At 35.4% G+C, this 19,259-nt stretch overlaps 1 protein-coding gene across 2 annotated transcripts in view; it reads left to right on the top strand.

The window, feature by feature from the left end:
- Positions 1-15,979, top strand: part of LOC128998018 (X-ray repair cross-complementing protein 6) — a 69,867-nt gene extending 53,888 nt beyond the window's left edge. Inside the window, exons 11-14 of one of the 2 annotated variants that reach the window (XM_054423949.1) lie at positions 6,032-6,223; positions 7,299-7,499; positions 9,605-9,801; positions 15,131-15,979. In XM_054423949.1, coding sequence (XP_054279924.1) covers positions 6,032-6,223; positions 7,299-7,499; positions 9,605-9,801; positions 15,131-15,247 — 707 coding nt within the window. In that variant the 3' untranslated portion in view covers positions 15,248-15,979. Of the gene's footprint in view, positions 1-6,031; positions 6,224-7,298; positions 7,500-9,598; positions 9,802-15,130 lie in introns of both variants that reach the window. The other variant, XM_054423948.1, reaches the window with a different exon arrangement.
- Positions 15,980-19,259: the final 3,280 nt, after the last annotated feature.

Raw genomic sequence — 19,259 nt, 5'->3', positions numbered from 1 at the left:
ATTAACGTGAAATAACTCAGTAAACTCGCTTGGCATATGTGAGAATACTTAGGAACTGGTTGAACTGACACCATGAATTAAATACAAAATTTTATTTCACTACTTAGTGTAAACTATAACTCTTTGAAACACAATATAATCAATAAATCAAATGACGTATTAACCAAAGGAATTAATTATTTTTGGGGCCCCAGTATTAAAAGGGAATTTAACACATATATAAGTTTAAAAGTGATAAAAACAACTCGATCTTAATTAATTAAACCCTTTTACAATAAAATATAGGCTAGATATTCATAAAATGTTATTAATCTACATCTTTGCCATTTGGCCAAAGTCCAGTTCACAAAACTTGAAACACAATGCTAATATGAAATTCTGTAAAATTAATACACAAACAACAAATATAATACACAAAACTTTACAAACAAGGATTATATTCACATTTAGCAAACTACTAAAATTATACGTTTGGAAATAAAATACTAAATGAGAATTTCCTATATTAAATACATAATCATACAGATTTAACCTTTAAGGATATCTTGTTGTTGTTTGTTTATTTAGCAGAAATTATTTGTTTATTATTATTTATGATTTGTGTTATCGATTATTTAGGTTTATAATTTATTATTTTTAAGTTAGGCTTAAATTGGTATATTTAAAGTTATAATCTAGCCCCTTTTTAAATTTCTCTTCTCTCTTCTAACTTTTGGTCCTGGGAATTATAATTGAATTTTGACATACCGAGGAGAAGATCTTGAGGGTAGATGATTCCTCCATGTCGTGGATGTCCAGGCCTCCCCTTGTCTCCGTTGGTGGATGACTCGGTGGTTGATCCTGGATCTCGAAGACGGATGTCGACCCCCTGGACCTCTTCTGTTAATGTTGGTTGAGTAGGTGAAGTCGTTTGGCCTAGGACGTATTCAGGTGGCAGATTTTACCAATCCTGATATATTAAGTGGGGCCTACTCGATCCGACGCCGTCCTAAGCCTCGCAAATCTTCCAGACTCCTGCCATCTTGCTTCTCCTGTGCCTTCCTTTTTCCAGATGTCCCATCATTCTAATCAACCCCCCCCCCTACAGTGTCCAATCATAGATGATCCCTTTGGTGCTCAATGCTGTGATTGGCTGCCACTTCAATCAGCAGTTCACTGTAGACGTCAGGTTGTGTGTCCATTGCTCGGGACCTTGAATATGATACTTTTAGACTCGTCGGTGTCATTCTACATGTCTCTTTGTATTAGAAAATTGTAATATTTGATTTACTTGAATCAGTAGCAAGTTTTAAATGGGCCTAATACGAAATCTTTTTTTAATATGAGTATGAATTAAATTTATGAATTTAAATATGTTAACAGTGCGAGCTAACCCTTTTGTTGCGAGATATTTTTCTGAACTTTGTTTGAAAAGTGTTAGCATATTTATGTTGGTACCTCTAGAAGAATCAACCAGCTCATTGGCTGTTGGCAATTGCAATGCCATAGTTCCAAAGTACTATTCCCCTAGTAAACATGGCGGCCAATTTTTCTCAATTCTCGCATTCAGTGCTAAGAACTGCTCTTTGCCTTACAATCCACATCACTCCAACAGACACCCTTTCCTTAGAACCAGATTAGATTACAGGTCACTACACTGATCACAAAACACCAAGTCACTCTTTTGTCACATATGTAATAAAAACGACACTCCACAGAAAATTGTCGGTACAATGCTAGAGCTAATCATCTAAATACACAAATACACCTTTCAAATTTTGCTCATATTGCAAAAGAAATAACCACACCATTGACCAGTGCTTGAAGCGTCCAGCTAAAAGAGGACAGTTTCCAAAAAACTTCTAAAGCAGGGAAGTCAAGTACCAACGTTTTACAGCATCTCAAATTTCTAGCAGAGTTTCTGTGCAAGTGCTACCTCCATTTGGATGTTTTCAGTCTACGACTATTATGTTTCGTAAAAAGCAAGAGCGGTTCCCTGATTCCCTTTACTTATCACACTTAGATACGATAAATAACTGAGAGCGCACGATAATTTTGGGCTGGCATGAACTACGCCGGTTGTCTGATTCAGAATTTAAACTAACAACAAAACATTGAACAAGGCAACTTCCTTAAATATGAGTTTTTATATGGAATCGGTATCGAGAATCGTTAGTAATATTTCAGAACTGGTATTGAATCGAGAAATTCTGTTATCGGCCTATCCCTATTAAAATACAATTAAAATTTGACTGAGACGTAATTCAAGCCCTCAGTTTTGAGACCGAGTTCAGTTTTTTCCATTTATGCGTAGTTTGACACTGCTGTGCTGTTCCTACCTGTTATTATACATAGAGCTGGCGGCTGGCGGTGAGTCTGCGTATTCTGGTATCCTGTCAGCGATTCTCAAATCTCTTTAATCGAATCTCGAATCCGAATCTTTTCGTAGGATTCGAGATTCGGATTCGACTCATCTGAGCTGCCATGCCCGTGTCGTGTTGTTAGTTGTTTGTATTCTATTCTGCCGATCTTACGTATTCTTGACAGTAAACTCGTAGTTGTACTTTATTTTTTATTTAATATACTTTTTAGAACTATGAAACAATATAAATAAGCATTTAATTTGGAATAATAATTGATTATAACCTAGTTTTATATGGTAGGTCGATCATCATTTAAATATTCGATTCAAACTTCGAACCTATTTTGAAATTTTGAATCGAATCGAATATCGGTATATTCGATTCAAAAAAGTTTGAAGTTTGAATATTAGCACACCCCTAGTTTCAAGAAGAGCTTCTGGTCCTACATATTTCAGCTGACCTTTCATTTCTGTGATGAGGGAAAGGTCTCTTCTGTGTGTAGATATTGAATGATGGTATTTTCTTTGTTTGGGTTGTGCCTATTATAGTTAGATTCAGCAGATTGGACTTTAATAATGTAATGTCTTTAATAAATAATGTCAGCAAGGTTTAATAATGTATCTTTTATGTCCCTAAGCTCTGGTTTTAAGCTATCTAATTTGTGATTTTCATACGTTACTGATTTTGATTGTGGTTTAATTAAAGTAACACGTTCAGCTGAGCAAACCAACAGTAAAACTCATACACTACTTCACGCACTCCCAACTGACGATAGCTAAGCCAACTGACACAAACGGTATCAGTGTTTGGACGCAAAGTGAGTCAAGATGTCACTGACTAGCCGCCAGTGATAGGTGATGTATTATGTAGGGGTCTGCGGTTTACCGAAAAAGTCGGTACGGTACGGTACAAGCTTAATTACCGTCATCGGTTCAGTACAGCATTTTACACGTTCGGTACAGCATTTTACACGTTCGGTACAGCCTAATTATAATAATAAATTACTTTCAGTTTACTATCGTAGTCAACGACAGTTGGTTCCGAGCACATAAAAGTCTTATCAGATGTTTGTTTACGATCTTCATAATTTATTACTAGGGTGATGATGCAATAAAAACCCCATTAGCAGTTCCAAATCCATTAAAATTTTATCATGACAATAATTGTTGTATTCAAGTACTTCCAAGAACTGTTGAGTTTTATCACTTTTATTTCTTTACGACTTTCTCCAATTCTATTTTATCATAAAAATAGTAGTTTTATGATGAGTGTTAAATGTTATCTCTAACTCAGTCAGTATTTTCGTAGATATTCAATTTGCCCATTGCCTACTGCCATAAAACTGTTTATGGCTACATATTAAACTTGTAAGGCCGGGGCCACACTCATCTTATCTCGCTGAATTTTTTCCATGGGCGTTACCCGTGGGTTTGAGAGATACATTACGGTATATGGGGCAGGCCACACTAGAGTAAAAACGTCCGTGAACGTGTTTGTCAGTCTCACTGGTTTTACCAGCGAGACTGACAAACGGAATTGCACGTGTATTCTCTACTAACATTCCACGGGCGTTGCACGTAAAACTAGTCGCGGGGCATTGCGGCTTATGGGAGTGAACACACTCACCTTATCTCGCTGAACTTTTTCCACGGACGTTTCTAGTTTTAACCTGTACAGAGAGCGTGGAAGGGGGGGGGGGAGTGCATATCACGGACACGTACGATTTTTATTACCAGTGTGGCATGCTCTATCAGTCTCGCTGGTTTGCCCGAAAAACCTATCTCGTAAGACGAGTGTGGCCACGGGCAAACTGTTTCACGTGCGTCGCACGTGAAAACGGAGAAAACAGTCTCGCTGGTTGAAAATTACAAGTGTGGCCCCGGCCTAACTAACCTACAATCTTATTTTATAAGTTAAAATATTTGTTATAGATATTTTATCTTTCTATTGACAACCACAAGCATAGTCGTTGTTGTTTGCATAATTTTTGTTTTCGTTATTCAAGCCTACTCGGTCTCAAATTATGTCATTACATGTTCTGTATCTTGTCTTATATGGACAACAGCCTAACAGCCTACTAACAGCCTAAATGTGGCTGTTTAAGGCTTAAAATGTTTTTTTTAGTTTCCTGTATTTTTGTGTTGTGTTGAAGGTACTTTATGCAATCTAAATCTTATGAACTAGATAGTGATTTTGCTACCCTCATTGTAACCTAATCAATTTATATATAGGCCCTCCTAAATAATTAGGTCTAGGCCTGGGTCTTTTGATTCTTTGGAAGAGCTTTAAAATATACTAAGAAAATTGGATTGAGCCTAAGATAAACTAATGATTGATTTGATTGATATTGGGGATGTTAACTTTGTAAATGAAAAGACAATAATCTTACTCTGTGATAATCCAAATTTTAGTTTCAGAAAAAAACTTTTCAAGAGTTATATCCATCTTATAACTAGTTTTGAAGCTGATACTGCTCTTTGCCATTACTTCATCATAACCTCTAGTGAACAGCTGGCAACTACACTGTCATCGTACTGAATGCTATTAGGCCTATATGGTTTAAAAATTTTTTAAAACAACTAGATATTGTGTTGGTTGGAAATAATTTACCAGTTGTGTTAAATTATCTTGTCAATAAATGTTTCAAACATGTTTATTCCTAAAAACTCTTATAATATTTTTAAAACCACTTTTATCATGGCTATATTCAAAGTATCTCAGAGTAAAATAGGTAAAGCCTCTATCTTAACTGTGATTTTCTTGACACAATCCTCGTAGTAGTAAAAGGTTTTGTTTTAATAATGTGTGGTACAGTAATTGTTGTTAGAAAACCATGAATGTGTATACTATCCATTTTCATAGTTATGTCAATGTATTAAAGTTAAAAATAATGGTTTGAATACAGTTCTGAGCATAAAACCGCAAAAATACGGGTAGCCGCGTACCGTACCGATTTTGTACCGAGAACCGAGGTACAAAATATTGTACCGTACCGAACCGTACCGACCCTAAATTTTCTGTACCGCAGACCCCAAGTATTATGGAGTTGATAATGGTGGGCAGAGGTTAGGGAGGGTGATTAGGGGAGGGAAAAAAGGCTGTATCTAAAGATAGACTGGCGTGTGACTAAACAATAGACTTGCTCCACGCATTGTGAGTTTCCATCAAACTTTCTCTTTTTTTCTATGAAGGTTGTTTTCCTTCCAGCCGGATATTTTTGACGTGATATACAAGGTTTTGGAATTTGTTGCTGATGTATCCAAGTTTATTACAATGCAAACACAGTTTGGGTGGAACCTATGAAACAATGACGTTATATCCGTGTCGACGTTAAGGCCGAGGCCGTAATAACCAAGTTGCACTGTATTCCCTATAAATAACATAAGTTTAATGAGTATTCAGATCTGCTGTTTTAGTTAAGGAAAAAAGTGTTTTTTATATCAATTCAATACAGTAGTTTAGAATAAAATAAATAAATTTGCCGAATATTATCAAAATATATCAAACAAACAAACTACAGCAGTTTACTTTTTGGATAATAACAACATATAATTTTTAAATGTACAGTTTTTTCTTTGTAATAAACATGTCAAACCTACAGTCTTTTACTTATATTATCTCGAATAAAGCCTGAAGAATGTTTTACATATAGATTATTATTTATATTAATGTCGAAGGTGTATTTTTAGGCAGCTCAACATTCATGAAGTGTTTAGTGGACGGTTGCATCACCAGTAATAGGGTCGCTCTATGTTGTATGACTCCTAGAAACAAAGCAGTGACCAAATACTTCTACTTGGTACCATCTGCAGAGACTTACGACCAGGAGGGTCGTCAACTCTCACCGTGCGGATTCCACGCCATACCCATCCCTTTTGACCGTAAGATAACCTATTTTAATAAAACTTGTAGAAAGATTGATTGTATTTTTTAAAGATAAAATACTTTCAATAGGGGACTAAGAAATATTAAATGCTCACAATCTAGTAAGGTTGCTTTATTAAGCTCAAACACAAAAGTGAACTGCAAGGCAAGTGTGTTTGTATTTCGACTTTCTCAATATAATACTTGGAGGAGTTTTCTGTTAAACTCTTCAAATTCCACGGGTAATTTAGTAATTTAATAAGGCTTTTTCATCATGTTTTCCCATCATATCTTAAAACACAATTTCATTGATCGGATTTTTTACTTAAATATTTCCATTAACAAGACGTATTTATTCCCCATTAGATTTAACGAGTGCCGTACTGTACATTTTGGTCAAAACTTCTGTGCGTGCTGACGGATTGCTACTAGCCGAACTAAAACATACGGGTTCCTGTTATTGGCAGTACTAGGGTTAGGTGTGAGTGAGAAGCAAGAGTCAAATATTTTTACAAAAGTACTCCCGCCAACCCCCTCGCCTAGACCCGACCAGATCTGGTCGTGTGTACAGAAACTTTGGCCGAACTGTATTTAGGTTTGCTGCTACAGGGTGGATAAAAGAGTTTTTTGACCAATGTTTATGATATGGCATAAAATAAATAAATTTGCCAAATTTGATTAACATAAATAAACATGCAAACTACAACAGTTTTTTTTCTCCATAAGAATAACTTGGAAAATTTAAATTTACAGTCTTTTGGAACTGGGGAAACCAAGAATTGTGCCGTAATTTTGAAATATCACCAAGAGAACCTCATTTTAGTCTATGATCAACGCAAAATCGTGAACTTCTTCTGCGGTCACAGAAAAATCAAGAACATAACTATGTGCCAGCAAGTAGCACAATTCTACTATCAGTGACCTACATTATGCAACCAATTGCCTCTTAACCTGATATTTTGATTGAAAATCTTTTACAGAATATAGCCTGCAATTTTTTTAAAAGGTGACTATAAAGATTAGAAATTTGACTACTTTTGTAGTAAACAAGTAAGAAAATTATATTTATTTCAATATTAAAATTTTTTTCAGACGATACGAGGGAGCAGGTATTTGATTACTCCTCAGATGTTCCTCAGCATACCTTGGAAATAGTAAAGAAGATTGTAAAGAAACTGAGGGCATCGTTTACACCTGCCAAGTTTGAAAATCCTAAGCACCAACAGTTTTGGACCCACCTGGAAGCCCTGGCATTAGATAAGACAGCTCCGGAACTACCTGGAGATTCTACGCGTAAGATTAACTTTCTCTGAGCTAAGATAAACATGTCCTTAGTCTCTCATTCTTTCTCAGTACGAGTACACCTGAGTCCCGTTAATCTGAACTAACTGAGACTGGATCCTTGGATTAGCCAGAACAGAAATGCAGTCAAATTGCATAAAAAAGTGTAAACAATATGTTTTTTATTAATGGAAATAGCTATATATTTATTACTCCTGCAATCTCGTCAAAACCTTTATCGTCCCTTGCCGTGAGGCAATTTTGTGTGATGGTTACATGTGATTACAGCGACAACATCATCGTCTTCTGCGATCACACCTCCTGATCTTGATCATCATACAGATGGATAAATAATGCACAAACAATTCAGTTTTTCAGTCACTGGATACCATGAATAGTATTTCAGAATACAGAAACCTATTTCCACTCTTAGGTTGTTCAGATTACTTAGTTGTTAAATTAGCGGGATCAGGTTGTATCTTCTTTTTTCAGTAAATACTAAAGGGATAGGTACTAAAGACCAAGTACTAAAAGCCAGAGTGTTTGACATAAGTCGTCTGCTGCTGAGCTGAAAATGTTGATGCCAGATGGATTAAAGCATTCAAGCAACCAACTTTAATTAACTTTTATTTGAACTTGGTACAGTAGAACTTTGATTGTGTACTAGGGGGGTCGAACTATCCAAATGCTGTACTATAGGGAGTATATTGGTCAGTTACACACATGGACTACTATATTAAAAACAATAATAAAGTAAACAAATTTATGAAATTAAATTAAATTAAATGGTTGAAATTAAAAACTCTTTATGTTTAATAACGTTAAATGAATAGTTTAAAATTTATCTACTACAAACTTATCATTTTACATCTCTACTGTACACATTCCTTTGTCTTCTTACTGTATAAAATAGTTTGTAATATTTAACTGCTTTTCACTTTGGATTTTAGAACAAATAAAAATTGATGGGATAGTGAGTAGGGTTGGGCAGGTAGTGATTTTTTTATTCAAGTCGATTCGAGTATTTGAGTAAAAACTCGAGTGTCGAGTCGAGTCGAGTAGTTGCGTGTTGAGTAGGCCTAGGCCCAGAGTTTAAGTTGCAGTAGCATATTTAGCATCTTGCTATTCACAACCCAAAAATGCTACATTGTTTTGCAGGCTACAGCAAATTTGCTACAAATGAAATTGAAGATGTAATGTTCAAACATGTAATATTAGACTACTGGAATTTTTTGTTTTAAATGCTTATTGAATAATATTTTTGCTACAGTTGTCTTAGAGTTTGTAGCATTTTTCTGAAACAAATTTCATCCTAGCCTACTAAACCCTGCCTAGGCCTAAATAGGAAGTTTAAGTATATACTAAATTATAACTTAAATGTTATATGGTTACTAATTATTAGTAACTATTAACTTAGGCCTAATAAAACATTTGGCCTAGCCTACTTGTTGGCTGCAGCATTAAATTTACATTAAATAAAGCCATGAGTTTTCTATAGTGCAATCTTCAGAGGTGCTCATTTCAATTGAAAATTGAGCTTTTGGCTAATTGGCCCTGAACACATTCTTCCTGCCTTAACTTATCATTTAGTCCAGCCCTACTTTAAAATTCCAGGGACCCGCGAACCCCTATTTACTTTTTTTTTCCTACATTCATATCCTACAACACTAGGCTCTTGCCCAGAATCGTTTTATATGATATCTCAGGCAAGGGCTAAAGATTCACAGCGTTATTACAGATGAATCCACAATCCATTGGTAGTATTAGAACCCCAGACCTCGTGGACTTATGTACCCATGATGGGGACCTTTGTGTGTTTGTGTTCTTGTTCTTTATCTCTACCATTAGATTAGATCGCTCCCCAAATTAATGTGGACACAGTTTATTGTGTACAGTAGAACCCCTCAAATCTTACAGACTGTGTGTTTCATGGTAAATCTTGTATTTTCTTCATTGTTAATGTGTGCTTGCTTCTGCTCCCCTGTTATTTGCTAGTTTGAAAATCCGATTTTTGATATTCAAATCATGTCTTGGTCCCAAAACATGTGGTGAGTTCTACTGTCTTACAAATATTTTTAAGTAGATAAATAGATTCATAACCAACTGAAAAGTTCCAGATTTGGAAGCTCAAGATTCGAGACTTGGCGATTTGATCCAAGAGTTTAACTCTACATTTGAGTTAGATGGTACTCCAACACCCACGACAGCCAAACGTGAGATGAAAAGTAGAGATTCTGCGGGACCCTCCAAGAGAGTCAAGAAAGAGGATGGCGATATTGATAAGAAGATCAAAGAAGCTATCGAAACCAGAAAAGTATGTATATTCACAGAGATTTGCAGTAGACATTTGCCATCCTAGAACTTCTTAACTATCATTATTTTTATGAAGAAACATTTTTACTTTGTGATGATGCCTTATAGATTCTTAGTACAGAGGAATATACTTACTCTAACTAGTCTTATTTACACTTACAGTAGAACCCCTCATATCAGACCATGATCGGGCCATGGTCTGAACAGCAAAAAGGTTGGATATCGGGAGGAGCATAACCTGCAGTCTCCGCAACATCGGTAATCGTCTCCCACGACCGCAACAATACCTGTAAGCGTAACTTGCTGTGTCCGGGACTTCGCTAACCGTCTCCCGCGACACCGGTGAGCATAACTTGCTGTCTCCACGACTTCTGGTAATCATCTTCTGGACGACGGTAACACCCATGAGCGTAACTTGCAGTCTCCGTGACTTTGGTAATCATCTCCCGCAACGACGGCAACACCCATGAGCATAACTTGCAGTCTGGATGACTTTGGTGATCGTCTCCCGCAACGGCGGCAACACTGGGGAGCATAACTTGCAGCAGTCTCCACAACTTCGGTAATCGTCTCCCACGATGGCGGCAACAACTGTTACCAGCGAACATGGTGATCGTCTGCCATGATTAGGACAACATTCGCGATCGGCCATTCAGTCAACCGATCGCGCTCGGCGTTATCGCCCCAGACAGGAAACAAGTAGACGGTTGGACACTAGGTCGGATGTTCCAAAGAGTCGGTTATCCTGAGGTCGGATATGACGGGTTCTACTGTACTTCACATTTTTTAAGTTCAAAAACCTTTTCGATTTGAATATTTCTCTCAATCCCTAAAACCTTTCTATACAATCAGTGTTGAAATAATTTGAGTAATACATGTGCCTATCTTTATGTGTGGAACGTAGTAAATAAAGGATGAGGTGGTACTGTACAGTGTAATGAACTACTGTACTTAGACCTCAGAACCCCACATCATAAGAGGGTCTCATGACTTCTTTTTCTTATTCTTAACACCTAGAGTATAACCGAGAGTACACAGAGAGTATTAACACCGAGAGTATAGTGTTTTTAACACTATAGTCTAAAAAAAAGGTGTATTGTGAACAGCTCACACAATGTAACACTAATCGCACAGTTCGCAATGACTCCACCAATGATACAGAAGCATCATGCATGACCGACCAATCCGAAACACGGAGGCAAGAGGAAATGGCGTCCGGTCCAACAAAATAGTGGAGTGTTATATGATGCTAAAATAAAAGGGTGTTCATTCTGTTTATTCCTATCACGAGCTTAACTACGAGTTAACATAACTTGCGAATTTTGAGAACTCGTGATTTCGATTTCCCTATTTCTTGAACAATTAAGTCCCCTATTCTTTAGTTCCTTGTTCAGAATGGGTAGCCACAGTGTCCTAATTTCAACCGAAGACTGGCTGATTGGTTGGTCTGCTAATTTAATGTATGAGTCTTCAATGAATTTACATTTGAAATAATGAGGTTCCTTATGGAAAATTTTTGCCTCTTAAAAATTTATACGATGATTTTCGGACCAGCAATGATGAGTGATTTTAGAATTTTCCACTAAACCATTTTTTGTGTTTTCTTTGTGTTCTTTGATTCTAGTGTTCAATGGTCTGTTTGTCTCGCCCTAGTAAGGCCTGGAACAATCATTACAATTTATTCTGTAAACACAGTTTTTAGTATCCTGAGTGTCATTTTTTGGTTTTGTTTTGACGGGACTCTGCCTAAGTGTGTTTTTTGTGTCCTAAACGCTGTTTGCACTTTAAATTTCCTAGCAACCCTTCTGATTTTTTGCAATAACCCTGACACATATGGGATTGACATGTGAACGACCTTTTCCATGCGATTTTGTAAAGGGCATTCACACGTAACCCTATCATTCTTGCATGTGTTTATAATGGAATGAGGGTATCTGTTACTAGCCAAATCCTGTTCTACTTTCTTTATTTGTTTATTTCATCCTTTAACTCATCCTGATTGGAGAAAATGCTCTTAGCTCTGTCAAACAGAGAGTAAGCAACCCCCTTCTTGACAGAAATTTGGTGGTTATATTGAAAGTTTAAATACTGCCCTGTGTATGTCTTCTTTCTATAAACTGATGTTCTAAGACTGTTCAAATGCTTTTCTACGCACACGTTCAAAAAGGGGAGTTTGTTTTGTGATTCGACTTCCATGGTTAGTTTTATGGAAGATGAAACACTATTAAGGTGCTCTAAAAACTCATCAATTTATCATCTCCATGAGAGAAAACCACAAAAGTCTCATCGACATACCTCCACCATATCTTCGGTTTGAGCCGAGCTGAAGCCAAAGCTTTTTTTGCTCAAACTCCTCCATAAAGATGTTGGCAAAGATAGGCGACAATGGTGACCCATGGCCATACCCTCATCTTGACGGTAGAATTTACCCCCTAATTGGAAATAGTTACACAACTCCTAAAGTTCCATTATGACGTTAACTGGGAGTTTAGTTCTCAATTTCTTTTAGGGTTTCCGAAACGGAGACATTTGTAAACAGACTTTCAACATCGAAGCTGACCAGCTTGTCAGTATCAGCCAGTACAATATTTAATATTTTTAGACTTTTCTACAAAATTGTTGTAATGTGTTCAGTTTTTTTCACCTGAGGATGGGATCAGATTCCAGATCCAAAACGTTTTGTATTGTCTTTTACCATTGTGATAGAAAATGTCCGTGATAAACCTTTGAACAACATTTAAATCGTCTTCCACTATTGCAGTAAAATCCTAAACGTCTCCTGCGGTCGTGTGGACATCATTATCGTCTTCCACAATCGCAGCAAAATATTGAACATCTCCCGCGGCCGCGGAGACATGTTCATCGACACCCACGGGAAAATGTTCTTGTCGTTATACGCAATCGCGGCAAAGCTTTAATCTTTCAATCGCGTGAGCGTGATCCTCGCAGATGCGCTCTGCGATCGCAATGTTATCGTGGAAATAAAGCTCAGCTCGAGCTCGATTTTCTGCCTTTTATCTCTCAAGCTTGTTGGCCAGGCTCTGCTCGGCTCGAAAATCTATATTCTATATTAAATTAAAAATCAACAGTTTTTCAAGAAAACCGATTTTTAACCAACCTGATTTTGGCCCGAAACCCTTAGGTTAACATTTTTGACCTGACTCGAAGTAAACAAATCTAGTGTGTAGCCATAGTATCATCAATCATACTTATCATAAATCATAGTATCATCAATGAAAGAATGGAATATTTATTAGCTAGTGTCCTAGCCTCATAGATATATTTGCCTATGGTAATTCTCATATAGATATTGTTGTGATAGGGGGCCCGTGTGGCAGAGCCCCCCGCAGGCTCGGGTCCCGGTAAAATTTCCCGAAAAATCCCGATCAAGGTTCGCAGGCCTCCCCCTGTCTCACGGGCCCTGCGAGCCCGCTATCGCTGCCACTGATCAAGCGAGCTTATGTACTCTTTGACTATTAGGCGCTCCAAAAATTTAGTTTATTGATGCTTGTGTACAGTTATATCTGGGCTCCGGGGTTAACCAGACCGGACACATTAACACCAACGCTGTTACTAATGCGTTGTAAATTTAGGACACAGTCTTTAGCATGACTATCACCATTATTCTTGATGGTTTATCAGCACCTGTTTTTTGAAATGCTTATATTGCTGGGTAAATATGTTCTTGTGAGATATATTTATTTTGATATTTTCCTTTAGTTTGTCATCTTGTACACATTTGTCCTCCAAGATTTTAACATTTTCATCACTATTTTTAGCATGTACATCTGGATTCATCATTAGTGTATTTAATACATCTGCCGTAACAAAATTCCTGTTTTGTAGCACAAGTGCTAAAATATTTATTTGTGTAACTAGTGAGCAAAGTGGCACTTTGCTGCACACGAGAGCAATGTTTACATATATTTACTCGACGGAATGATCTCGAGTGCAGCAAAGGCCTTTTGCACTCGTGTTACACATTATATTTTTCCTACAGTCACTATAAAGCAAAGTGTTACTTATTTTCAAGAGTACAGGTATAAACAGTAATAATCAGTATAGACACATAATAAACAAGTATATTGTTCTTCAAAATATGGTAAAGAAAAATTTTCTGACAAATTTTCTTTTTTTGTAACTTTCTTACGCCAAAAAAGGAAGACAGTTTGTATAACTCATACTTATTTTGCATTGTTCATACTTCGTTCTTGATTTTTCAGGTAACAGGTTTAATGAAACATGTTTTCAGTTTCTGCTATTTCTGGTCTACCATTATATTCACAATTACTTTCACTGAGTTCATTATTTTTAAACATGTTAGGCCCACTTATAATTCATCTTTCAAATACTACACTTCAGGTTGTGTTCAAACCAAGCCTTGAACGAAAATAGAACATAAACTGTAAACACAAAATGACAGGTTAAATCGTAGTTATAATAGTCAATCAGCTGATCATAGAATTATTATTTTTAAGTGTTGCCAACCTTTTTCCAAGCGTACACGGATTACGTGCATAATAGAACCACGCTGATTTGTGTTGTTTGGTTGGAATCCTGATGTGCGCCAAATTATAAACCGTACGACAAAGTATAAATATGCAGCAATTAGCAGCTTTCTGTACTTAAACACAAGGAAGCCAACTTTGTCGAATGACTGCAGGAAAAAGCTTTTAATTAATACTGTACAATCATTTTGGTCAAATTTTGGTAGTCTTTTTTGTGACGTTACATAATTGAAGTTTTGAATAATTTGCGACTGATCCTTCAAGTGTATGTAAGGTTGCTTTTGTTTGTATTCCCAGGTAATCACTGAGTTTATCAACAATTTAAGGGCAGCAGAGTGGTAGCAGTTCCTAATGAATCATAGTGATAAAATTCATTTTTTTTATTTTTACTATATACTAGCAAACTCCAATGACTCCCCCTTATCTGCATTTTGACAGTCCTTGCTATCATTTACTGGAACTATTAAGCATTGTTTTTGTTTTAAGCTCCAACTATCTAACACATGGTGATAGTCTTGTAGCATGTTTACAGCATGACTAATAGATGAACTTATTAAGTGAATCTCATCTGTTTTAGAAATTACATTGTCATTTAATAGTTGGAAATACATGTGTATTGGATCATCGGTTAACCAATTTTTCAAGCTTACAATATCTTTGATATTTTTAGCTCAGAAATCTGTTTGTCTTTTAGTTGTAATTCATTTTTGACTATTCCTATTTCAGATTATTAATTAGTTATTTTGCCTTTATAAGATTTGTATTTATTTTATATCACAACATTTTTTATTTATCTTCACACTCAAAATATTTTGCTTCCAGGTTGATAAGTTCACTGTTGCTCAACTTAAGGAGTTTCTCACAAAGCATAACGTGACAACTTCCTCAATGAGAAAAAAGGCTGAATATGTTGATGCTGTGTACCAACTGAAGTTTTAGTTTTACAGCGGTTAAAGATTTAGATTTTTTTAAATCACATGTTGAAAAGAAAATTCAGTGATATGTTAAGTTCTTTTAGTTTGTGATTATCATCTCTTATTATTTGATACCTAAGACATGTTTACTAAATAACTGTCCAAAAAGACGCTATTACTAAACATGTCTGAGTTCAAAGTGTTAAATTTTACGGTTATTGTTTCCTTTACCAAATAAGGTGTTTCCACTATTAGTCTAACACCCTCAAACCTATATTTTATTGTAAATACTGTACAGTGTTTTGAATAAAACCATCTGTTTACAGTTTCAGTATAACTTCTTGAATACCATTTTACAAGTTGGTGCTGTCATAGGAATATAATAAATTACCTAATTAGATCCTCCAACACTATCTGATACATTTACAAGACAGTAAATATATCAGATAGTGTTGGAAGACATAATTTATTTATTATATTCCTAACCTTAATATTTGGAGGAATTCCAGTTAGAATTTAATCAAGATATTGCTACAGAACCTATTTTTTCCTGTACCAATAAAGTTGTTTCTATTTACTTGTAAGTTATTTAAATATCCTCAAACCTGTATTTAATTATAATTAATTACAAAGTTTGAGTTAAAATGCTATTGATCATCACAATTTCGATATATGCTAAGGTGTTCGTTTTAGTTAGAATTTCATTGAGGTATTGTTACCGTTAATTGTTTTTTACCAATAAAGTTGTTTCTATTTACTTGTGATTTGTTTTTATTTCCTTAAATCTATAGTGCATCGTAATTAAGTTATTTCTTAACAATTTTTACCTAATACAGTAGGCCTATAACACTAATTCATTATTACGTTGTATTTTAAACAAACCCCTATAGCTTTTTAAGGGTTTTAATGTTCGATAACAAATTAAACTTTTATCAAACCGTGGTTTTGTTATCAACATTGACCTTTTAGTAATAAAGAAAGTACTAGCGTTATAACAAATTGCAAACGGTTAAGAACTAAATCGTTACCAACAAGCCAGGCAAGATATGTTCAAATTATTTGAAGAAGAGCAGTCTAACGCCAGGAATCTTTGTGATTTTCTTCATCAACCTATGGTCTTATGTCTCTGTTGGTGGGAAATGGGTAGAAAAATAACTTATTAAAATTATACACCAAGATATTTCAGGTTTAATTGTAATTAATTGTTACTGTCTACAATTACAGGTTAACTGTAAAAAAGGTTGTTTATGTTACATAATTTAGAGAACTATTAATTTTTTAGTGAAATTTAACTATAATGATCAAAACAGTCCAGTTATAACGTTGTAGGTTACAGGGAAACATCAAAATAATCAAAGCTCAAATTTATGAACAATAATGCCTCTAAGAAAGTTATGGATATCGTTATGTGTTTAGCTGCCAACTGAAAATAAAACCTAATAGATAGGCTACCTACTATGATTATTATTTACAGATATTTTTCCCTTAACCTTTGCAAAGAATATGTTATGATGGATTAAGTTATTGCAAGTGAAAAGTGTATGTTCTTGTCCATAAAGCTCACAAGCATCTGATAAAAATAGTATGTGTGCACTAAATTACAAAATAAAACAATAAAGAAAATTATGTTTAGGATGACAGTGCATTAACATATCTTGTACTGTATAAGGGTTTAGATATTTTTTGTGAAGAAATCTATTTCAGGATTAATGTTTTGAAAGGAAGAGTAGGCTTACAACTTTGTACAATGTGAGATCCTCTCAATACAAAATAGAATGATAGAAACCTGAAAAAGTGACACTATTGAAATACATAACTGACCACTGTGCACTGTGGCAATTAATACTGTCATATTAAATTTCCTTTCTATTTGGGTATTTAGTGAACTCATCATAGTCAAAGGATTTTTTGTGAGGATAGCAGGCCCTGAATGGGAAAGAGTCCAAACTGGCACTAGAGACACAAAACTTTGACTTAATATAGTACATACACAATCATTAGCATATTTCTCTGTCACTGACAGCATGTTTAACTAAGGAAGAGAATTTTCTTGGGATCCAATTGGTTTTAACATGACAAAGTACCTCGATGTAGTTTGAGAAACATAATTGTGTCATTATTGGTACCTATTTCAGAAACTGTTAAGATTTAGAGAACCCTCTCTCTCTCTCTCTCTCTCTCTCTCTCTCGTCCCAACCTTGGAGGTTAGGATTGATAAGATCATGGCCATGCATCTAAGCTCTCCACTACGTCTTTGTAAATATATATATATATATATACAGTGTGTAAATTAAGTCTGGCACACATTTTTTATCTTTTTTTCTATAGTAGATAGAAGTAATCAATTTGCGGGACTAATTAATAAAAAATGTTAGGCACTTTTTACAAATTTTGAAAATAAAAATTCCCTTAAGACAAAGGGGGGGTTGGGGGTAACTAAAAATTTTCAAATGACAACCCCCATCTTGTGACCCCTCATTTTAAAGGAATTTGGAAGACAAATTTAACGATGTGTCTAAAAATGTTTTTAAGCACCCTGTCCAATATGGCGGCTTAAAATGTGCTTAGGGTTGAACAAGTAAATTAAGTCTGAAACACCCTTAGGGGGATTTTTTCAAATAAATAAAAAAGTGCCTAATTTTGGCTCAGTCCCACAAGTGTATAAGTTCTATCTATTAATGGCAAAACAGATAAAATTGTGTTCCAGACCCCACCGTTTAACCCCAAGCACATTTAAAGACGCCATCTTGGACAGGATGCAAAAAAAATTTTCAGACACATCGTTAAATTTGTCTTCCAAATACCTTTAAAATGAGGGGTCACAAGATGGGGGTTGTCATTTGAAAATTTTTAGTTACCCCCCACCCCCACCTTACCCTTAAGGGAATTTTTTTAATTATGAAAAAGTGCCAAACATTTGTTCTTACTCAGTCCCGCAAAATAATTCCTTCTATCTACAAAGAGAAAAAAGATAAGAAATGGATGCCATACCTAATTTACCCGTTCAACCCTAAGTACATTTTAAACCGCCATCTTGGATAGGGTGCAAAAAAAATTTTCAGACACATCTTTAGATTTGTCTTCCAAATACCTGTAAAATGAGGGGTCACAAGATGGGGTTGTCTTTTGAAAATTTTTAGTTACCACCCACCCCCACTTGCCCTTAAGGGAATTTTTATTTTCAAAATTTGTAAAAAGTGCCTAACATTTGTTATTAATCAGTCCCGCAAATGGATTTCTTCTATCTACTATAGAAAAAAAGATAAAAAATGTATGCAAGACTTAATTTACACACTGTATATTATATTCAATGTTTGTATTTATAAAAAATTCTAGGTATCAAATTGACAACATCTCAACCAAGAGATGAAAAACAAAAAGTTAATACTTAGCCTAGGACTGAAGAGTACCAATTACATTTCGACATAGAAACCTAGGTCTCCACTCCACAATAAACTAATTGGATCGTAAGGTATGTCGTAGATTATAACAATTTAGAGAACATTAACCAGATAACTTAAACTATTTTCTTATGAAATTAACAAAATGTGAATTCAACTTTTTCAAAAATGGCCGCCATTTCCCAGTATAATAGTGGCTATTTTGGCATTCATTTCTTATGCGACCCCTTGTATCCAGTTCGATGGCCGCGGCCTGTAGTTAAAGGCGGCCGTGGTTCAGATCTCCAGCTAATCTAGAAGTGGGTAAACGTGATTTAGACCGACGCACCTGTGGTGGCTATAGGATAGGTAGGTGGATAGATTTCGGAGGGGCATATTTTTATATGGTCCTTTTTATGTTCATACCATGGTATTAGCTCTAATACAGTAAACTGTGTATAGTTCCAATACCCTTGTGCCCATAGAATAGGTAAAGAATCTGTTATAACCTGGTAAACGTGGAAAAATACTTCAAATTTGACATTAAACTTAAATTTTGGGGGTCAAGAAGTAAAGTTATGAAAAATATGTAATGAGTAAAATTGAAAGTAAACTAAGTAAAATACAATGCATTAAATAATATTTGTAAAAACAAAT

Source organism: Macrosteles quadrilineatus, unplaced genomic scaffold (assembly GCF_028750875.1).
Source record: "Macrosteles quadrilineatus isolate MER2022 unplaced genomic scaffold, UCM_ALF_1.0 Scaffold_7__1_contigs__length_78375512, whole genome shotgun sequence".
Classification (NCBI taxonomy): Eukaryota; Metazoa; Arthropoda; class Insecta; order Hemiptera; family Cicadellidae; genus Macrosteles; species Macrosteles quadrilineatus.
The sequence above is the reverse complement of the archived record's forward strand: the minus strand, read 5'-3'. Positions and strand labels throughout refer to the sequence as shown.